Source organism: Podarcis vaucheri, assembly GCF_965113315.1.
Source record: "Podarcis vaucheri genome assembly, chromosome: 12".
NCBI classification, from domain to species: Eukaryota; Metazoa; Chordata; class Lepidosauria; order Squamata; family Lacertidae; genus Podarcis; species Podarcis vaucheri.
In genome coordinates this window covers 18,972,116-18,990,303 of record NC_138750.1, presented here as the reverse complement: position 1 = coordinate 18,990,303, position 18,188 = coordinate 18,972,116, and the positions used below count along the sequence as shown (strand labels likewise).

Genomic DNA, 18,188 nt, shown 5'->3' with positions numbered 1-18,188 from the left:
ACGTCCATCCTCCACCCCCACCCTACCGGTAGATAGGCAGGTATTTAAATGTTTTGTTTGCAAATAGAACATGTTTTCTTAGCATTTTTATAATTTATCCAAAATACAATTACATACAATGATAGGAACAGAAGGAGAAAAACAAAGAATAATGGAGCTGGAAGGCAACCCAAGAGTCATCTTTCTAGTGAAACCCCTTGCAATGTAAGAAACTCTAAAGCATTCATGACAGATGGCCATCCAACCTCTTCTTAGAAACCTCCAAGTCCCGAACGTCCTGAGGGAGATCCGTCTTCCATGTATTATAGAAAGCAAACAACACTTATTTGACCCCAGTTATTTGACACAGAGAGGGAAACCTCCTGTATAAAGCCTTAACTGCTCAGGATTGCAATACCTCAAGGTCTGCCTCTCCCTGTGTCAGTGTTGAGTATAAATGTTGGTCTTTAGCAACATGTTATTGTGATACGGAACTATTGCCTAGTTCCTTCCATCCAAAATGCAGTTGTGCAACACCACATCATCTGCAAGGGTGGCAGAGAGAGTACTTATCAACCCATTAGCCAATACTCAGCTATGTTAAATTCTGAGGATCTCCATTGTGAAAAAGACCCAACCCAGCAAAAATATTCTTGTGGGCAATATTTATTGACCTGAATTGTGCACACGCCTTCGTCCTTTTTTTATTACCCCACAGGCAGCTAGCGCTATCCAGGGAATTGCAACACAACCATCCTCTAAGGAAGCAACAACAAATAGTGTCTCATCTCGTTTACATTTTTTAAAAAGCATAAATGAAACTCTCAGTCATTTTGCATTTATTAGAGAAAGACGTTTCATAATGTGGCACCCTCAACACATTAACTAGGAAGGTCCATCTCAGAGATTTCCAAGGGCACCTATTTCCCATTGTATCTTATCAAAGTAGATCCACTGAAATTAAAGTACCTAATTACGCATGTCCATCAGTTTCAATGGGTGTATTCTGAGCCTATCGATTTCAATTAGTCTATTCTTAGGACTAATATCGGCTACAGCCTATTCTATTTAGAATATCATGGTGTTCTTATTGTATTTAATTGGCAATAGCTAGCTGATTAGACCACACAACCTTTTGGCTTATGACTAAAGGCTCATGTTTAGGGAAGGTTTTAATGTTTTATCGCTTTATCATTATTATCATTATCATTATTAATACTCTGTTGGGAGCCGCCCAGAGTGGCTCAGCCAGATGGGCAGATATATGTATAAATATTGTTGTTGTTGTTGTTGTTGTTGTTATATCATTCCCAGGGCCTGGGTGGACTATGTAATAAATGATAGGATTTCATTTTTTTGGGATATGAAGTGAAAATACAACTCCTGGCCAAGATCCTAAAAAAGGTAAACATTTCAAAATAAACTTACAAATTTTGCAGGGGGGGGGGAAGCAAATGGCAGCCACTGAGATCTGTTGCTACTGTTGCTGCTGCAGGCAACTGGATCTGTTGCGCTATGGATCTTAACTGCCTGAAGCGGTCACCTCATCATGCCTCATGGGTCGGCCGGCCCAAAAGCATTATTCAGCACAGCAGCTTGCACAACTTACTGAGGAAGATAGCGACACAATAAAATTCAAGGTACATAGGAACCATTAATTGCAAATTTATTCAAAATCCACTCAAGACTGCTGAGTCAACCAAAGCGATGGGATTTGATCCAGCGATAACCAGCTTCCCAAAACCCACTTTGGGGGATCACTGAAAATATTTCCCCTCCCATACTAATAATGGCTTTTAGAAATGGCTCCAAAACTGCGTGAACTCAGAACTTTTGAATTCTGCAACATTAAGGCCTGTGTGTGTCCCCACCATAGGAGCCAACTCCTAGGGACTGAGTTCTCTTTGCTCTCCCCCCAATAAAGTATTTGAGCCCCTGCCCCAAAAGTTGATGGGCATTCAAAAAAAAAAAGTGTGTTTTGTGTCATGTGATTAATTATGTGGGGTGGGGCCTGCCGCCCTATATTTTATTCATCCCTGATCCCCACCCCTCGCTCCCAATCCCAAGATCCAAGACACCTTCCCTGCAAAAACCCACAAGGAAGACAAGAAGAAAGAAAAAAACAACAGAAATCGAAAGAATCTGAAAATTTTAAATAAAGAATGGGGAAATTTTACAATTTATTTTAAAAAACCATTGTAAACAGTTAAAATTGTTATAATCACCATCATTTTTAATTTGTATACTGTATTTCTATCTTACAATACTCAAGGCGGTTTACAAGCTGAAGAAACAAAAAATGTACATCTTATAACAATCTAATGTAATAAAAAATGTGATAATAAAACATAACTTTAAAATAGGCAACCTACATCAAAAAAGTAACATTCAATCATTATATAGTATAAAATAATATCAGCATACAAAAGTTAAACTGAAATCCACTCACCAGTTACAATAAATAATATCTAAACTATAACCAATAAAACAATGGCAAGCCACAGTACATAAAACAAAATAATACACATTGAAAAGCATTGGATTGGAATAGCACTTGTAGCTTAATGGCGAATTTTGGACATAATGGAGATGTAAAAGATTTGGATTATTATAAAAGATGCAGGAGGAAATGATTAATAAGAAGACCCACAAAGTGGAGGAGGCAAGTCCAGGAGATTCTACGGAATCTTGTCTTTATGTTGTATATGTGATTGTAAAACTGTAAATTGGAAAACCGAATAAATAATTTAAAAAAGAAGAAAGAAAGAAAGAAAAAAAAAAGTCCGAAAGGACCAACGGCGGAAGAACCCCTTCGGAGGAACTCTGCGCTCTCGCAACTAGACCCGGAGTTGGGGGCGGGCCCAGTGACACGCCGCCCCGTCCTCGTGGCCCGATCGGCTCCTCCCGTTGGCGGCTGTCCCCGCCTGTCTCCTCCTTCGCGGAGAGAAGAGGCCGCGGGTGAGTGAATGTGTGAGGGGGGCCGGGAGCCCCTTTTCTCTTTCAGTTCCCCTCAGAGCGAGGGGGAGGAGAGGCAGGAGGGACTTGCGACCCCGAAACCGTTAAAAGGGCGGCGGCGGGGAGAGAAACCCGCCGCCGGGGAGCTATGTGGAGGCTTAGGATAAACATTTAAAGGGGAAAAAAAATAAAATTAAATAAAATATGTGTCAGGAAGATGAGGGGCGTCGCCGCCTCCTTTTCGCCCCGTTTACACGAGCGCACACCCGTATTTGGCGCCGCCCGGCCCCACCCGGCCTCGCCTCTCGCCTGCTCTCCCTGCCCGAGAGCCATGAGGGGATGGCAAGGCGGGTAGCAGCGTCTGAGAACCTCTCCTGAGCGACTCACTTTCCGACCCTGTGAAAAGAGCTGCTGCTATTGGGTTGAGGTGTTTTATTTTCCCCCGTTTCCCAGCTAAATCCCTAACGGGCGCTTCCTCCACAGGGACTAGCGCCTTGAGAAGTTCGCCCGTTTCCCGACGTGCCGGTTCTCGGGGCGTCACCCCAAATCCTGCTCCAGGTAGGGCTTTCTTTAATCGAAAGTAAACTGCCATCCCTAAGCGCTCAGGAAAAAAAAAAAACCCTTGTCAAAAGCCCTACTTTTAGTTAAGTATTTTTATTTATTTACTTGATGCTCTCTCTCTCACCCACCCACCCAGCCATGGTTTTTGTAGCGGAGCGAGGGGGAATTTCAGGGCAGTCCTGTCAAATGAATCAGCTTATTTCGAGAGAGAAGTCAACTAACTGCAGAGGGAGAGACTTGGCATGTCAGCACTGCACCTTTTATAATGAAAAAGCACACACACACCACAATTTTTTTTTTAATAGCCAAGCCAAACCCCGAGGAAGATTTTGGGACTATGAAAACTTCCCGTCAAACTGATGGTGAAGCAAAGTAGCAGTGGGGGGAGGAGGAGGAGAGAACATGGCTTTTGAAGCCAACGTAGAATTATCTGTAGTTTTGGCCAAAAAAATATTTTATAGCCTTAAAAAGGCCGTGGCGGGGGGCCATTGTCACGAAGAGCGCGCTCCGCCATTTGTAAATGAGTTGTTGAGATGATGCAAATGGATAATTGACACACACACATTAAAACTTTTTAAAAAAATGCTTACTGGATTTCCTCCAGAAAGGGTAGATTCCGATTGAATTGGGGCAGGGGGGAGACTAGCATTCTGATGGCAGTAATACTATGTAGGAGGGACGCAGGTGGCGCTGTGGGTTAAACCACAGAGCCTAGAACTTGCCGATCAGAAGGTCGGCGGTTCGAATCCCCTTGACGGGGTGAGCTCCCATTGCTCGGTCCCTGCTCCTGCCAATCTAGCAGTTTGAAAGCACACCAGTACCTTCCCAGCGGGAAGGTAAACGGCATTTCCATGCGCTGCTCTGGTTCGCCAGAAGCGGCTTAGTCATGCTGGCCACATGACCTGGAAGCTGTACGCCGGCTCCCTTGGCCAATAAAGCGAGATGAGCGCCGCAACCCCAGAGTCGGTCACGACTGGACCTAATGGTCAGGGGTCCCTTTACCTTTAATGTTATGTAGATGCTGCAAAATAATAATTGCATGCTGATTCTACAATAAGCATACTTCTGGAATAAGTGTACATCTGGAAGCGCCTTTTGTCTCAATGGCACCTTGAGGTATACATCTACAGTGGTACCTCGGGATGCGAATGGGATCTGTTCCGGAGCCCCGTTCGCATCCTGAAAAGAACGTAAGACGCAACAACTCGTCTGTGTGCGCGTGTTGTGCTTCGCCGCTTTGCGCATGCGCGTGACACCATTTTGACCGTCTGCGCATGCGCAAGCGGCAAAACCCGGAAGTAACACGCTCCGTTACTTCCGGGAGGTCGCCACAGTGCAACCTGAAAGCGCTCAACCTGAAGCGTATTTATCCCGAGGTATGACTGTAAATGCATCATATGAATGCCCTGGATAAACTGCTTTCAACCACATGTATATCTGAGAGGTACATCCGTCAGTTTGCCCGTGCCTCCTTGGTGGAGTCTGACAGCTGTATACACTTGCATTTTTCTGCCCCGGCAGTGTACACACTGGGAAGTATACACTGGCTAATTATCGGTTCCCATTTCAGGGACCAATATATCCATATATGATAGTAAGATCATGCAACAGCTTCTGCAACTCAACTCAAATAGGGAGATTTTTTTCTATGTAAGGGGAAGGGTGAGGTGTGGCTCAGTACATTTTTCTGTCTGATTTGGAGCAGCTGACTGCTTCCTAGCTCCCCTTATGGCGCATAATACTCAAGGCCTGCAAGGTATTTTGACGCCTGAGGCAGAAAAGCTCACTTAACTGTCCTTTTTGGGGGGGCCCGCCAAAAACATTATTGTTTCGACCCAGATGCTTAGGAAGTTGAGGTAATTTTAATCTGTTTTAGTATTTTAACTTTTGTATGTTTTAAAGTATAGTAATTTTTTCTTTTTTCTTTAATCTTTTTATAAACCACTTTGAGGTGGTTTTGTTTTGTGTTTTTTTTTGCAAACAAGCAGTGTATAAGTTTTATGAAAACAAACAAACAAATTCTTCCTAGGATTTAATGTACACTAGTACATTAAATAATCTGCTTTCACGGCGCCCAAAATCAGCTGCCTTTCTTTGAAGATGACAATCAGCCTCTCTTAACTTGGCACAGCCTTAAATCATGATAAAAACATGAACCCTTAGTGATGCGTTGCATCAAGAAAACACTTGTTCCAGCTGGGTTTTGAATGTTTCTGTATATAAAAGTTATAGATAGAACTTAAATCTTCCTGGAATCCTTGTTCTCTAATTGTAACTGTGTACTTGACTCTAATGTGTCCAAACATTTAAACTGCAGTCAACAGAGCACTTAGGTGGTGACACCACCTCCTTCGTTGCTTATCTGAACTTTCCCATGCAAATGAATGCTCACTTAAGAGGAAAATGGTAACTTGTCAAGACACTAGACTTGTATTATTTGCAAATCTAACTAAGTCATTTGAAGCATCAAGGAGTGGCTCAATCTTGTTTGACATGAGTATAAATCACACAGTATCCTAATTTGGTAACTGGAATTATCAACAGATTGTTCCTAAATAATTTGAGAAGCGTTCCCTAGTTTTACGATCATATGATTTCTGATCATACAGTAGTATTAATATATCCTGAGGGAAGCTGGCTAGAGAGTCTCCATCCATTGTTATAGTATTGCTAATACAAGCTCTTACAATCAAATTTAAATAATGTTATTACCATAAATATATATTGCATTTCTATATAAGCAAAAGAAAAAAAAGTCTTTCAAAATGTTACCTAATAGTACAGTGGTACCTCAGGTTATAGACACTTCAGGTTACAGACGCTTCAGGTTACAGACTCCGCTAACCCAGAAATAGTACCTCGGGTTAAGAACTTTGCTTCAGGATGAGAACAGAAATTGTGCTCCGGCCGCGTGGCAGCAGCAGGAGACCCCATTAGCTAAAGTGGTGCTTCAGGTTAAGATCAGTTTCAGGTTAAGAACGGACCTTCAGAACGAATTAAGTTCTTAACCCGAGGTACCACTGTATATTAATTTGATTTATACAGAGTCTATCTCTGTTATGCTTAACCAAGGGAGAGAGGATAACAAAAGATTCACTTATGGCCTAGCCATTAATGCTGATGATGTAAAGTGCTAACAGCAGCACAGTTATCTTGGCCAAAGTTTGAATTGAGAAACATTAAAGATTTGCAGTGTACAAAGGATATTCCTATCTATTTTCGGAATTGGGTAAATGTGTTAACTTTGTAGCAGTGCAATCCTTTGCTATGCTGCTTTAGATTGCAACCCCTGGGCATAAGCCCATATTGAAAATAGGGGGGTTTACAAACAAATTAATTTGCCATTAATATGGGATTGTGTTCCATGACTACAACTACAATTCAATGGGACTTACTTCAGAGTAGATACAGTTAAGATTTCATAGTACATTTAGGAAGCTATACTTTTTAATTTCACTAAATGAAATCTAGGGAGCAAAATGCACTATTAAATAACTTAAACTGTAACTTTTCAAGTCAACCTTTTCATTTGATTTGATCAGACGGCTTGCCATATTTGATAGAAAATTATATATATTTGGGTTTTTCTAATACAGTCTTTACAGCTGAACTTTGTCAACCACGTGTCTATAATTGTAGTCTAACAAGCTATGTAGAAATACTGGAATATCCTTTCTTCAAGGCTGAAGGTGAAATGTTGCTTTTACCGAAGCAAAAAAACTGGGGGGGGGGAGGGGGGAAGCAAAAGAAAAGTAGGTGATAGTTCTACCCAGTTGTTGATTTACAGTAAATTGTATACCCTTGAATGTTCATTTCTTCTGCAGCACTCAACTATTTTATTCTTTTTTCCTTCATTTGGTAAGCCAGTTATCCAAAAGATGAAGATAAGCTGGTCAGCGTATGACACATTTGAGGCGAATTTCAAACCACTTGTGGTGGTTGAGCTTGCAAAAGACACCAAAGATGAAACGAAAGAATGGCTGACACAAAAGATAATAGAAAAGAAGAAAAATGGAGGTTGGTACTCTTTACTTTTACGGAAATCTCTGTTTCTTAAAGTATGAAAATACAATTATACAAATACATTTTAAATGAGCAAAAATAGATAATGTATTATATATAGTTTATTTAAATATTTCTTAATAAAAAAGGATCTTATTCTGAGATTTTATTTATATAGATGAAAGTTGCATGGTTGAATATTATCTTGATACTTCATATTCAACTGATTGACAAATAAACTCTCCTTTTTCGCTGAAATTGTGTGGTGAACATTTTCTTTAAGTCTCCTTTAGTATGTGCGAGCCTAATTAGCAAGGCTGCCACCCACATTTACACGAAATCATCTGTTTCTAAAGGTTGTTTTCATGTAAGCATTCATTTACAAAGCTACAAGTCTTATGTGCTAAGTCAACTCCAGATGCTCTTAGATGAAATGGTTTGTCTAGGTCCATTTCAGTTGGGTTTTTGATTTTACAACTGAGACTGCCAAAATAAAGACACTGTTCATTCTCTTCAGCTGCTTTTTATCTCATTGACTGTAGCATCCTTCTGGATAGGCTGCCTGAGTAGGATTTTGGAAGTACGTTAGGATGGCCAATTTGGATGCTGTTGAGGGTTTTATTCGCCAGTGCTATTTGTCATCTACATGAAAGCACTGGGCAAGGACACCTAAATATTTCAACTAAGATGTTGCCAATCTGCAGTTGACACTCCACTCTGTCTCTCCTTTTTATCAAATCCAGGAGAGGTGTTGTTGTTGTTTAGTCGTTTAGTTGTGTCCGACTCTTCATGACCCCATGGACTAGAGCACGCCAGGCACTTCTGTCTTCCACTGCCTCCCGCAGTTCGGTCAGACTCATGCTGGTAGCTTCGAGGACACTGTCTAACCATCTCATCCTCTGTTGTCCCCTTCTCCTTGTGCCCTCCATCTTTCCCAACATCAGGGTCTTTTCCAGGGAGTCTTCTCTTCTCATGAGGTGGCCAAAGTATTGGAGCCTCAGCTTCAGGATCTGTCCTTCCAGTGAGCACTCAGGGCCGATTTCCTTCAGAATGGAGAGGTTTGTTCTTCTTGCAGTCCATGGGACTCTCAAGAGTCTCCTCCCAAGAGTAGTGCTTAGCCGTTCTAATATATTGGATGAGGGCCAATAAACCCTGCAGCTCAAGAGGGTCTATTTATTGAGAATTCATCAGGATTTGCTTGTACAAAAGTTATGCAGGGGTTAGATTGTATGCAGTCTTTATTGAGCATTCATCTGCTGTTTTTCAGTGGATTTGTTGCACATGGGGAACAGAGCACTTTAAATCCACTTTAAATTCTGGTCTCCCTCCTGAAAAATAGTGACAGCCTGGAGGTTTTGATTTGATTTAAGATTTGTCTTTTGCTTTCCCAACAACAAACGTTGAGCTGAAAGCAACTCACAAAAGCATTAAAGCAACAAATGCTGCAACTATCATACCAAACACAGCATATAAATAAAGCAAACAACAGCAACTGTTTCAGCAAAGCAATTAATACAATTCAATGGAGTTCTAGTAACTCATAAAATTGTCAGCATACTTCCTAATCACATGGAACCTAAATCCAGAACAGCAAGAAATGGATTAGCTGTTCTGTGTTGCTGCCCTTAGATTAGAAAAGATAGAGGTATTTTTAATGGATGACTCATTCAGCTGCTTGAGTGGTGTTCAACCTGTTCTGGAGGGGATTGCATTATGGATCATTTCCCAATACTCTTTTACCCTTTTACAAGTCCACCACATATGAAAGAATGTTCCCTCCACCTCTTTGCACTTAAGTGGCTTTTCTTAAAACACACACAAACCATAAGCAGCATTGAGATTCTTACATGCAAGGTGTGTACTTGTTCCTTAGTTGTTGCTCACAAGCAGAGGCTTGTGCTCCACTTGCCTTTTAAATCTATCAAACTCTGGCCACAATCCAGCCAAACTTAAGAATTTTCAAATCTTAATGATTTGATGGTTGGATATTTAAGTATGTCCTTACTACTGAATGTTCTGTTTTATTATCTTGATAACCCAAACTTTTTCTATAGATTAGGAATCATTTTTATATAACCCTTTAGATGCTGTTCCTCTTAAACTCGGCCTGAGCAATGCATGAGTCAAATTCATTAGGTATTTAAAATATCTTATATTAAAATTACATTCCATTTAATTTCTTGCCTTATTTCGAAGGAGCCCAGCTTTTGGTGAAACCCTTGTTGGCAGATGGGAAGAAAATAGAAGGGAACCAGAATATTTATCTTGTTGGAGCATCTCACTTGAGGCTGCTTCTGGGAGCTGAAACGGTGGGGTTGGTGAAAGAATGTAACGATAACACAATGAGAGCCTTTACATATACCGCTAGAAAAACCTTCAAAGATTTTGCAGGTAAATCAAACTGTTTTTAGAATTGTTTCCAACATAATTGCATGTTTTTGCTTTTTAGGGCATAAAAACCATTTAAACTGAACACTGAACTTTCACCTCTCAGTCATGAAAATATATGCATTTCTGAGTTTTGAAATGTGATCATGCTTTTCTACATTATGTGGAAATTGGTTAGCTTAATTTTCATGTCATTACTATAAAACCTGTTGAATTTTAAAATTTGACTCTTGAGCAACTTTTTAAAAAAGCGGATTCCAGTGCTTTTTAATAAATGGATCTGAGCAAGTCACTATCCATTGTAGGGGGCTGGAGGTTTGACACTGTAATACAAACTTCTTTGAGAGTAAGTTCCATTGAACTCTATGAACTTTTCTTCTAATTTGACATTTCTAGGATTGCATTTTCATGTCTTGGTTAGTTATTTCCTTAAGAGACCTCTTGCTTTGGTGACATACTGTGCCTCCCAGATAATTGCTTCCTCTAGGAAATTTGCAAGATAAGAGAACACATGTTCAGCCATATCAACTCTTTTCTGATTTAGAGGACAATCATGATTTCCTTACAATGGCAGAGTGTCAGTACATCATCAAACATGAACTTGAAAACCTGAGAGCCAAAGATGAAAAAATGATCCCGGGTTATCCTCAGGCAAAGCTTTATCCGGGAAAGTCAATTAGTGAGTAATTTTGCATTGAAGTTGTTAATTGCATAAGCTCTGATATTGGGGAAAAATGGATGTGAAACCATAATTTTTTTTAGCTTTGGGAGAAAACTTAGATATTGCAAGTTGGCATGTGCAGTTTGCCACAGCTTCTGCTTACATTAATTTTATATAACTAATTCCTATTATTCCTTGGAACAACCGAAAAGAAGTCTAGACGTGCCTAGCAGCTTAACTTCCTTAACATATTTTGATTGGTCCTTCTGCAGCAGGTAGGTTTTAGATTTGATTTATTCTGCACTTAGGAGCTGCTTGCTGCCATTACTCTATATGTATATAGGCAAAAAACCTATTTCATAATATTTGGCACTGGCAAAAGTACAGACATGTAGGAACATTATATCTAGATCAAAGTCCATTATCTATGTAATGTTTCTAGAGCTTAGATCTGTGAATATGATCTGACAGAAATTTAGAATTGAGCTCATGGGTCTATCTTGGAAAAAGTAAGTCTGATGCAACACTCTTGTGTATATGTTCTTGCTTAGGAATGCTGATGATTAAGTGGTAAATAAATTCCCTAAATTATTAAACAAAAAGTGATTAATGAATGCCACATTTTTATTTGTCTAGCAAAATGTATACACCGAGTACTAGGGCAAAAGACCTCTAAGCGATGTGCAATAAACAATCTAAAATAGTCATTTAAAATACTAATAAAAACAAACATTAAAAACAAGTTACATAAAAATAGAACAAATAACTATAAAACACTTATACTTAAGTGGTTTTAATATCAAATTACATGCCTGCGTAGGCTTTCTGGAACAAAAAAATTTGTAAGTGTTGCCAAAATCTCTATACAGTCGTACCTTGGATCCTGAACGCCTTGCAAGTCGAACATTTGACTCCCGAATGCCGCAAACTTGGAACTGAGTGTTCTGGTTGCGAACATTCTTTGGAACCCAAACATCCAACGTGGCTTCTGCGGCTTCTGATTGGCTGCAGGAGCTTCCTTCAGCCAATGGGAAGCCACGCCTTGCTTTCTGAACATTTTGGAAGCTGAACAGACTTCCGGAACGGATTCCGTTTGACTTCCAAGGTACCACTGTATTGTATAATCTATGTAATTGTTGTTGTTTTGTTGTTATTTTAGTTATACCCTGCCCATCTGGCTGTGTGTGGGAATATGGTACCAGGACTAAAAACTATAATAAAAAATATAGATTGAAAATGTTATTCAGAGAATCATTTAGTGTGGTTTGGATAAGATAAGGCAGATGAAGCATATTTACTGTGCTACATGAACCATTCCAGAATTAAGACACTGTCCCTTATTTCTTTTTTTCTTTCAGTGCGAAGGCTAATATCCAATGGTATTCTACTTCAGATTTTTCCACTTCATGACCCAGAAGAACTAAAGAAACTTGGACATACCTGGTACAAAAAACTGAAAATTAGCTACCAGCCTTTAGGTAAGATAGCCTTACAATCTTGCCTTCTTCTGGTATGAACTGTGCGATTTTATTGGGGCCTCATTACTTATAAGGCTATGTACATCGGCCTTTGATGTGAGATACAGATTCAAGACCACAGCATACCAGAACTGTGTAAGCAACAAACAGATTGAGAAAGTTCACCAACAAATAGTCTGCGAAGGTACAGAAAAGTAAGTTAGGTCACGTGTTGAAGGGGACCGGGAAGCAAAACCAAAGGACACTAGCCAATCTGTCCTGGAGGAAAATTCCCTCTGTTTAAAGAGGTGTAGACACCATGACAAACTTGCCTCCCTGCAGCACTGCAGGAGCTCACCAAGTGAAACGGCACAGTCCTTGTTCACATTAAGCCAGAGTTTATATTTAACCATGGTTTAAAACACCAGAACTTCGTCACAATATACTGGATTCTTAATTTGTTCCAAAAGCTTTTATGGAGTGCTAATGGAGTGCTTTAAATTAGCAGTCCCATTTGACCCATTTCAAACTTACAAGTATTAAAAATGTGCTAGTACCATTGGGTTTAAGCCCTTTGTGGAGTGACCAACATGTTCAACTGCTTTAGAAGCTATACATTTAATTGGCAGAAAATTGTTCTTCTGATGCCACTGGAAGTTCAAGAGTAGACAATCACACACACTAAATAAAACTCACAGAAAAGGAGTGATGCAGCCACCTGAAGGAGGCGTTTTTCAAGGTGGTAGCTCATGTTCTGCTGCAAATTTTGATATTTCTGCATTTGATTCTACCATAATTTATAAACATAAATATTTCAGTACCTTTATACAAATGGAAGAGGTAAAAGGACCAGGAACTTGTCTATTTAGTGTCACTGAATCTAAATCAGCAAACTAGTGATGCTGCCTCAGATTTTACCCGTATTTTAAATAAGTCACTTCAAACTTGCTCTCTTCACTTCAGCTATTCATGATAGATTTTGCTCTCTGCGTTACCCCAATCCACCTACTCTTGCTTTTAGTCAAACCGTCACTCTGAAACAACATGATCAAATGACTCTAGCAAAGAAAATGCTGATAATTGCACTTCGTAACCCACACCTTTCACCGCAGGAAAACATCCATTAGGAAACTAAACAACTTCTCCCCACTGCAACCTTTAAAGAGCACCCATCCCCATGTAAAAAACCAAAAAACAAACCACCAACCATTTCCCTCTGATCTGTATGGTTATTACTCTGCTCTGTCATGGGATTTAGTTTGTCTTTTCCTGAGCTTGAGCTAATATAAATGGGCATTTCACATTGACAGACTAACAATGGAATCCCAACCAAGTCTAGTCAAAAGTACATCTTACTGAATTCAACAGGGCTTATGCCTAGGAAAATGGAGTTAGAATTGTAGTTCATGTGATTTATGTGTGCTTTTTAAAATTACTGAGCAATGGGAGACTGCCTGAAATTGTCTGCACCTGGGAGCAGTTGCACACAACTAGATAAATGTGCATTTACTTGCCACATGGATCAGGTGTGGAAATACATCCTTTCAGCAGTTGGAAATGGCCTGGAGAAAACTGCCTAGCAGAGCCTGATTCATGTGGTAGCCAGATGATTTTGGAAAGTGGTCCTAATTTACACTCATCACTGTGCTTGCAAAGCAACAGCTTAAAATCCGGTATTGCTCTATTTTTGAGGACAATGAGGTACAAATGATTAAGTACTCCATGCACTACATAAGGCACTTGATGCTTCAGAATGTAATACAGTGGTACCTTGGTTCCTGAATGGCTTGGCTCCCGAACAAATTGGTTCCTGAATGCCGCAAACCTGGAAGTAAGTGTTCCGGTTTGCGAACGTTTTTCGGAAGCTGAATGTCTGACGTGGCTTCCACAGCTACCGCTTGAGTGCAGGAAGCTCCTGCAGCCAATTGGAAGCCGTGCCTTGGTTTTGGAACGGTTTCAGGAGTCGAATGGACTCCTGGAATGGATTAAGTTCGAGAACCAAGGTACCACTGTAACACTTTTTATTTTTAAAAATGCCCAACAGCTAATGTAAGCCTGCCAAATTTTGTGTGTATGATACTTACGTTTACTCTCTTTGTTTTCCCACAGATGACATTCGCTGCTATTTTGGCGAAACCATTGCTTTCTATTTTGCCTTTTTGGAGTACATCACATTTGCTTTGGTTCCAATGGCTATCATTGGGATTCCTTACTATATCTTTGATTGGGAAGATTATGACAAGTATGTGCTGTTTGCAGGATTCAACCTGGTTTGGTCTGCTATTCTCCTTGAACTCTGGAAGCGGTGTTGTGCTCTCATGGCCTACAGGTGGGGGACACTTGTGATGAAGCGACAGTTTGAGGAGCCCAGGCCAGGGTTTCATGGAGTTTTAGGCATTAATCCCGTGACGGGGAGAGAGGAGCCGGTATACTCTAGCTTCAAAAGACAGTTACGAATTTATTTGGTCTCCTTACCGTTTGTGTGCCTTTGCCTCTACTTCTCACTTTATGTCATGATGGTTTACTTTCAATTGGAATACCAGGCGCATTTATATCATGAAGAGAATCAATCGGAATTAAGCAGCTTAATATTATATGTGCCCAGCATAATTTATGCTGTTGTGATTGAAGTTCTGAACCGCATCTATAGATACGCTGCAGAGTTCTTAACCTCATGGGGTAAGATTTCTCTCTTATTTTCTTATGTTGAATCATGTTCTAAGATATCGATTCAATGATCAGGTGATCATTTGGCTGTTATGAAAGAACCTCTTTATTATGTGAGCTATAATACCTACCACTGTGAAGGAAGCTTATTGCAAAAAGGTTGCGCTAGAAACAATTTAGAGAAATTTGTTTGTGCCAGATAAGATGCCTATGGATGTGTGATATAGATAACATTTTTGTTCAGTCATGTTGACCCCTCAAGAATCCCCTCCCCTCCCACTCCCACTTTTAGAAACATAAAACTAATACAGATTCTTAAATAATCTGTGGGCCACATTTTAAACAATTAACAGTGAAATCATATATTTGTCTGCTTAAAAGTAGGCTCTGTTTAATTCAGTGGCACTTATTCCCACCACCATCCTAATACAAGTGTGTGTATAAATTAGTGGAGACTGAAGGGTTTTTTCCCGTTGGGGTTAGTGGCCTGAACATAGAAAACAAAAACTCGACCTTTTCTCTCATTTTGGGGTGGAATGAAGCCAGAGCTATGTGATCTGAGGGCTCCACACACTCCTCTCCTAAAATACATTTTATAAGGACAAACTGGCAGCTGTTTTATATTTGAAGGAAGAAAATGTTTTAATTGTGCTTAACACGGGAGAACACCCTGATTGAATGCTTGCAAAAGTGCAAGGAAGACACTGTTTGTTCAAGTCTCATGGACTGCAATCTGACAAGAGGGGTTTCCATGACTGCAAAACAGAGGTAGATCTGATCGCTAGACCATAGCCAGGAACAATCCAGCATCGCCTGAGCTCTGTGAGTGCAGCTTTCTCCCGATTGAAGGGCAGAGTGTTTGAGGACCGGGAAACCAACACGCTTGTTTCCAAAGCTATTGTACTACCAGTCTTGCTGTATTCTTGTGAAACATGGATCAGTTCTAAATGCTATCTCCAACTCCTCGAAATATTCCATCAACAGTGTCTCTGAAAAATGTTACGTATCACTCGGGAAGACAGGCGAACTAATGTCAGTGTACTGGAAGAAGCAAAGATCACCAGTGTCGAAGCAATGATTCTTCAACATCAACTTGGTTGGATTGGTCGTGTTGTGCAGATGCCAGATTGTCGTCTTCCAAAGCAACTACAGTAGAACCTCTACTTACGACCGCCTCTGCTTGGGCCTGATCCAAGTCGTAACCACGGAAAACCCAGAAGTAAATACCGGGTTTGCTGCAATTCGTGCACATGCAGAAGTGGCTTCTGCTGTTTGCACATGTGCAGACGTTGCTGGCAACATCTGCACATGCACACAATGGCACTTCTACCAGCAACCCGTTTCTCTTAAAGGATGGTTTGCCGGAATGGATTATGGTGCTAAGCAGAGGTTCCACTGTAATCTATTTCGAACTTAGAAATGGAAAGCATAATGCTGGTGGTCAGCAAAAGAGGTTTAAAGACTCTCTCAAGGCAAATCTAAAGAAAATGTAGTACAGTGGTACCTTGGGTTAAGTACATAATTCGTTCCGGAGGTCCGTACTTAACCTGAAACTTCTTAACCTGAAGCACCACTTTAGCTAATGGGGTCTCCTGCTGCTGCCACGCGGCCAGAGCACAATTTCTGAAGCAAAGTTCTTAACCTGAAGCACTATTTCTGGGTTAGCGGAGTCTGTAACCTGAAGCGTATGTAACCTGAGGTACCACTGTATAAACACAGACAACTGGGAAACACTGGCCTGCGAGCACCCCAATTGGAAAACAGCCTTTACACTGTTTTCAATCAAAACCGGAGAGGTTAGCTTTCTTTTCCTGGGCGTCTGATTATCTGGACAGGTGCCTGTCAATCACCATGCTTCCCTAGGCAAGGGATGCGTTAAAACCCTCCGCCAGCAACACTTACCAGCTGCAGGTCACACTGGCGACATGTCTTGCCTGTGTGCGGCTCCTGGTCTTGAAACTTTATAGGTTCAAAAGTAAAAAAAACGATCTGGAGACAAGTTTGCTCGTTCTTGTTTTTTGAGCAGATGTTTTGTAGAGCCAAAGTGCGCCTCCACGTCGAGAGGTGAAATAAAAAACCGCTGTCAATCGAGGCAAAAAAAAAAAATCTCCCCAAAAGTGTTGAGCCAGTAGAAATGCTGAAATGAACTCCGCTAATATCCATTTCGGGGAACCGCAGACGGAAGAGGGAGAAAACCTGTCAGCAGTGCTGGGAAGAGGGGAGAGACTTCCCAGAATCCTCTGCAACCTGGCCTGATCCTGCAAAGCTGTCCTTCGCCATCCCTACCTGGGCTTCCCTTCTCTTCTGTCTGCCACTTACCTCCTTGAGGTCTCCTGAGTCCCACAAGATGTTGCACTAGTAAACTTCATGGTCTAAGTTCAGCGGGCTGTCCAAGCCAGTGTCTCTCTGGGGGGCAAGGGGCTTCTTCCCATTTGTGGTCCTCCTGCACACAACTTCAGAGTCGCCGATATCCATTTCGGGGAATTGCGTAGGCAGAGGAAGAATATCTGTCAGCAGCACTGGGAAGAGGGGAGAGACTTCCCAGAATTCTCTGCAACCTGGCCTGACCCTGCAAGGCTCTCTTTGGCCACTCTGTCTGCTATGTACCACATCTGAGAGGTTTCCAGAGTCCCCCAAGGAGTCACTCTCATAACCTTCATTGTCTACGCTCAGGGAGCTGTCCGAGCCGCCATCCATTTTGGGGAACTGCGGAGGAAAAGCGAGAAGCCCTGTAAGCAGCACTGAGAAGAGGGGAGAGAATTTGTGGCATCTGCTACACTTGGAAGCTACAATCGGAGGCTGACAAGAGGGAAACTGTCAGCGTGAGGAAGAGACAGGTGTGGATCATAGAGGCAATTTGTGCAAATTGCCTCTCCTTTCCAGGAAAGTAAAACTTGGGACACAGACTTGTATCGGACATCGGAGTAGACCCATCAAAATGAATGAGCTCGAATAACTGTGATCCATGACTCTGAATGGGTCTACGCTGATTGGTACCTAATGGAACCAAGGCATGTTTCCAGAAAGAGGGATTTGAACGGGGGGGGGGGGAGAAAGAGAATGATTATTTTTTATTAATTCATCTACTATAAATGGCTTCTCCGCTTTTTCCAACCAGTAACACAAACATTAAAATACACAATAAAACATTAAAATACAAGGCACCCATAATTGAAACAGCCCAATAAAACAAGGACTCAAAGCCCCATTAACAATTGGCAGTTACCAAGCGAGATCAGTCCCCTCACCAGTTTCCCCGCCATTGATCTCCAGAATTTGCTGATGCGCAATTTGCTTTTCTTGCTTTCTCAGGCAAGGGGGATTTTTTAATTTAAGCCTTTTGTGGGGAAGGGTTGCTTTTTACTGATTCTGTCCAAGCCAACGACAAACTGCTGATCCACAGCTCCTTAACTGCAAAGGTGGGTTGGGGTTCTGAGGCAACATCACAAACTGGTTCCGGATGTGGGAATGTAGTGGGTAGTAGGAGAGGATATATTGATTAAATATTATCCTTCCTA

General features: G+C 41.1%; 1 protein-coding gene across 1 annotated transcript in view; it reads left to right on the top strand.

Annotated features, from left to right (window-relative positions):
- Positions 1 to 7,362: 7,362 nt before the first annotated feature.
- Positions 7,363 to 18,188, top strand: part of ANO10 (anoctamin 10) — a 75,734-nt gene continuing 64,908 nt past the window's right edge. The window contains exons 1-6 of the mRNA XM_082194069.1: positions 7,363 to 7,512; positions 9,694 to 9,888; positions 10,430 to 10,564; positions 11,905 to 12,024; positions 14,113 to 14,737; positions 15,790 to 15,889. Coding sequence (XP_082050195.1) covers positions 7,374 to 7,512; positions 9,694 to 9,888; positions 10,430 to 10,564; positions 11,905 to 12,024; positions 14,113 to 14,737; positions 15,790 to 15,889 — 1,314 coding nt within the window. The 5' untranslated portion in view covers positions 7,363 to 7,373. The remainder of the gene's footprint in view (positions 7,513 to 9,693; positions 9,889 to 10,429; positions 10,565 to 11,904; positions 12,025 to 14,112; positions 14,738 to 15,789; positions 15,890 to 18,188) is intronic.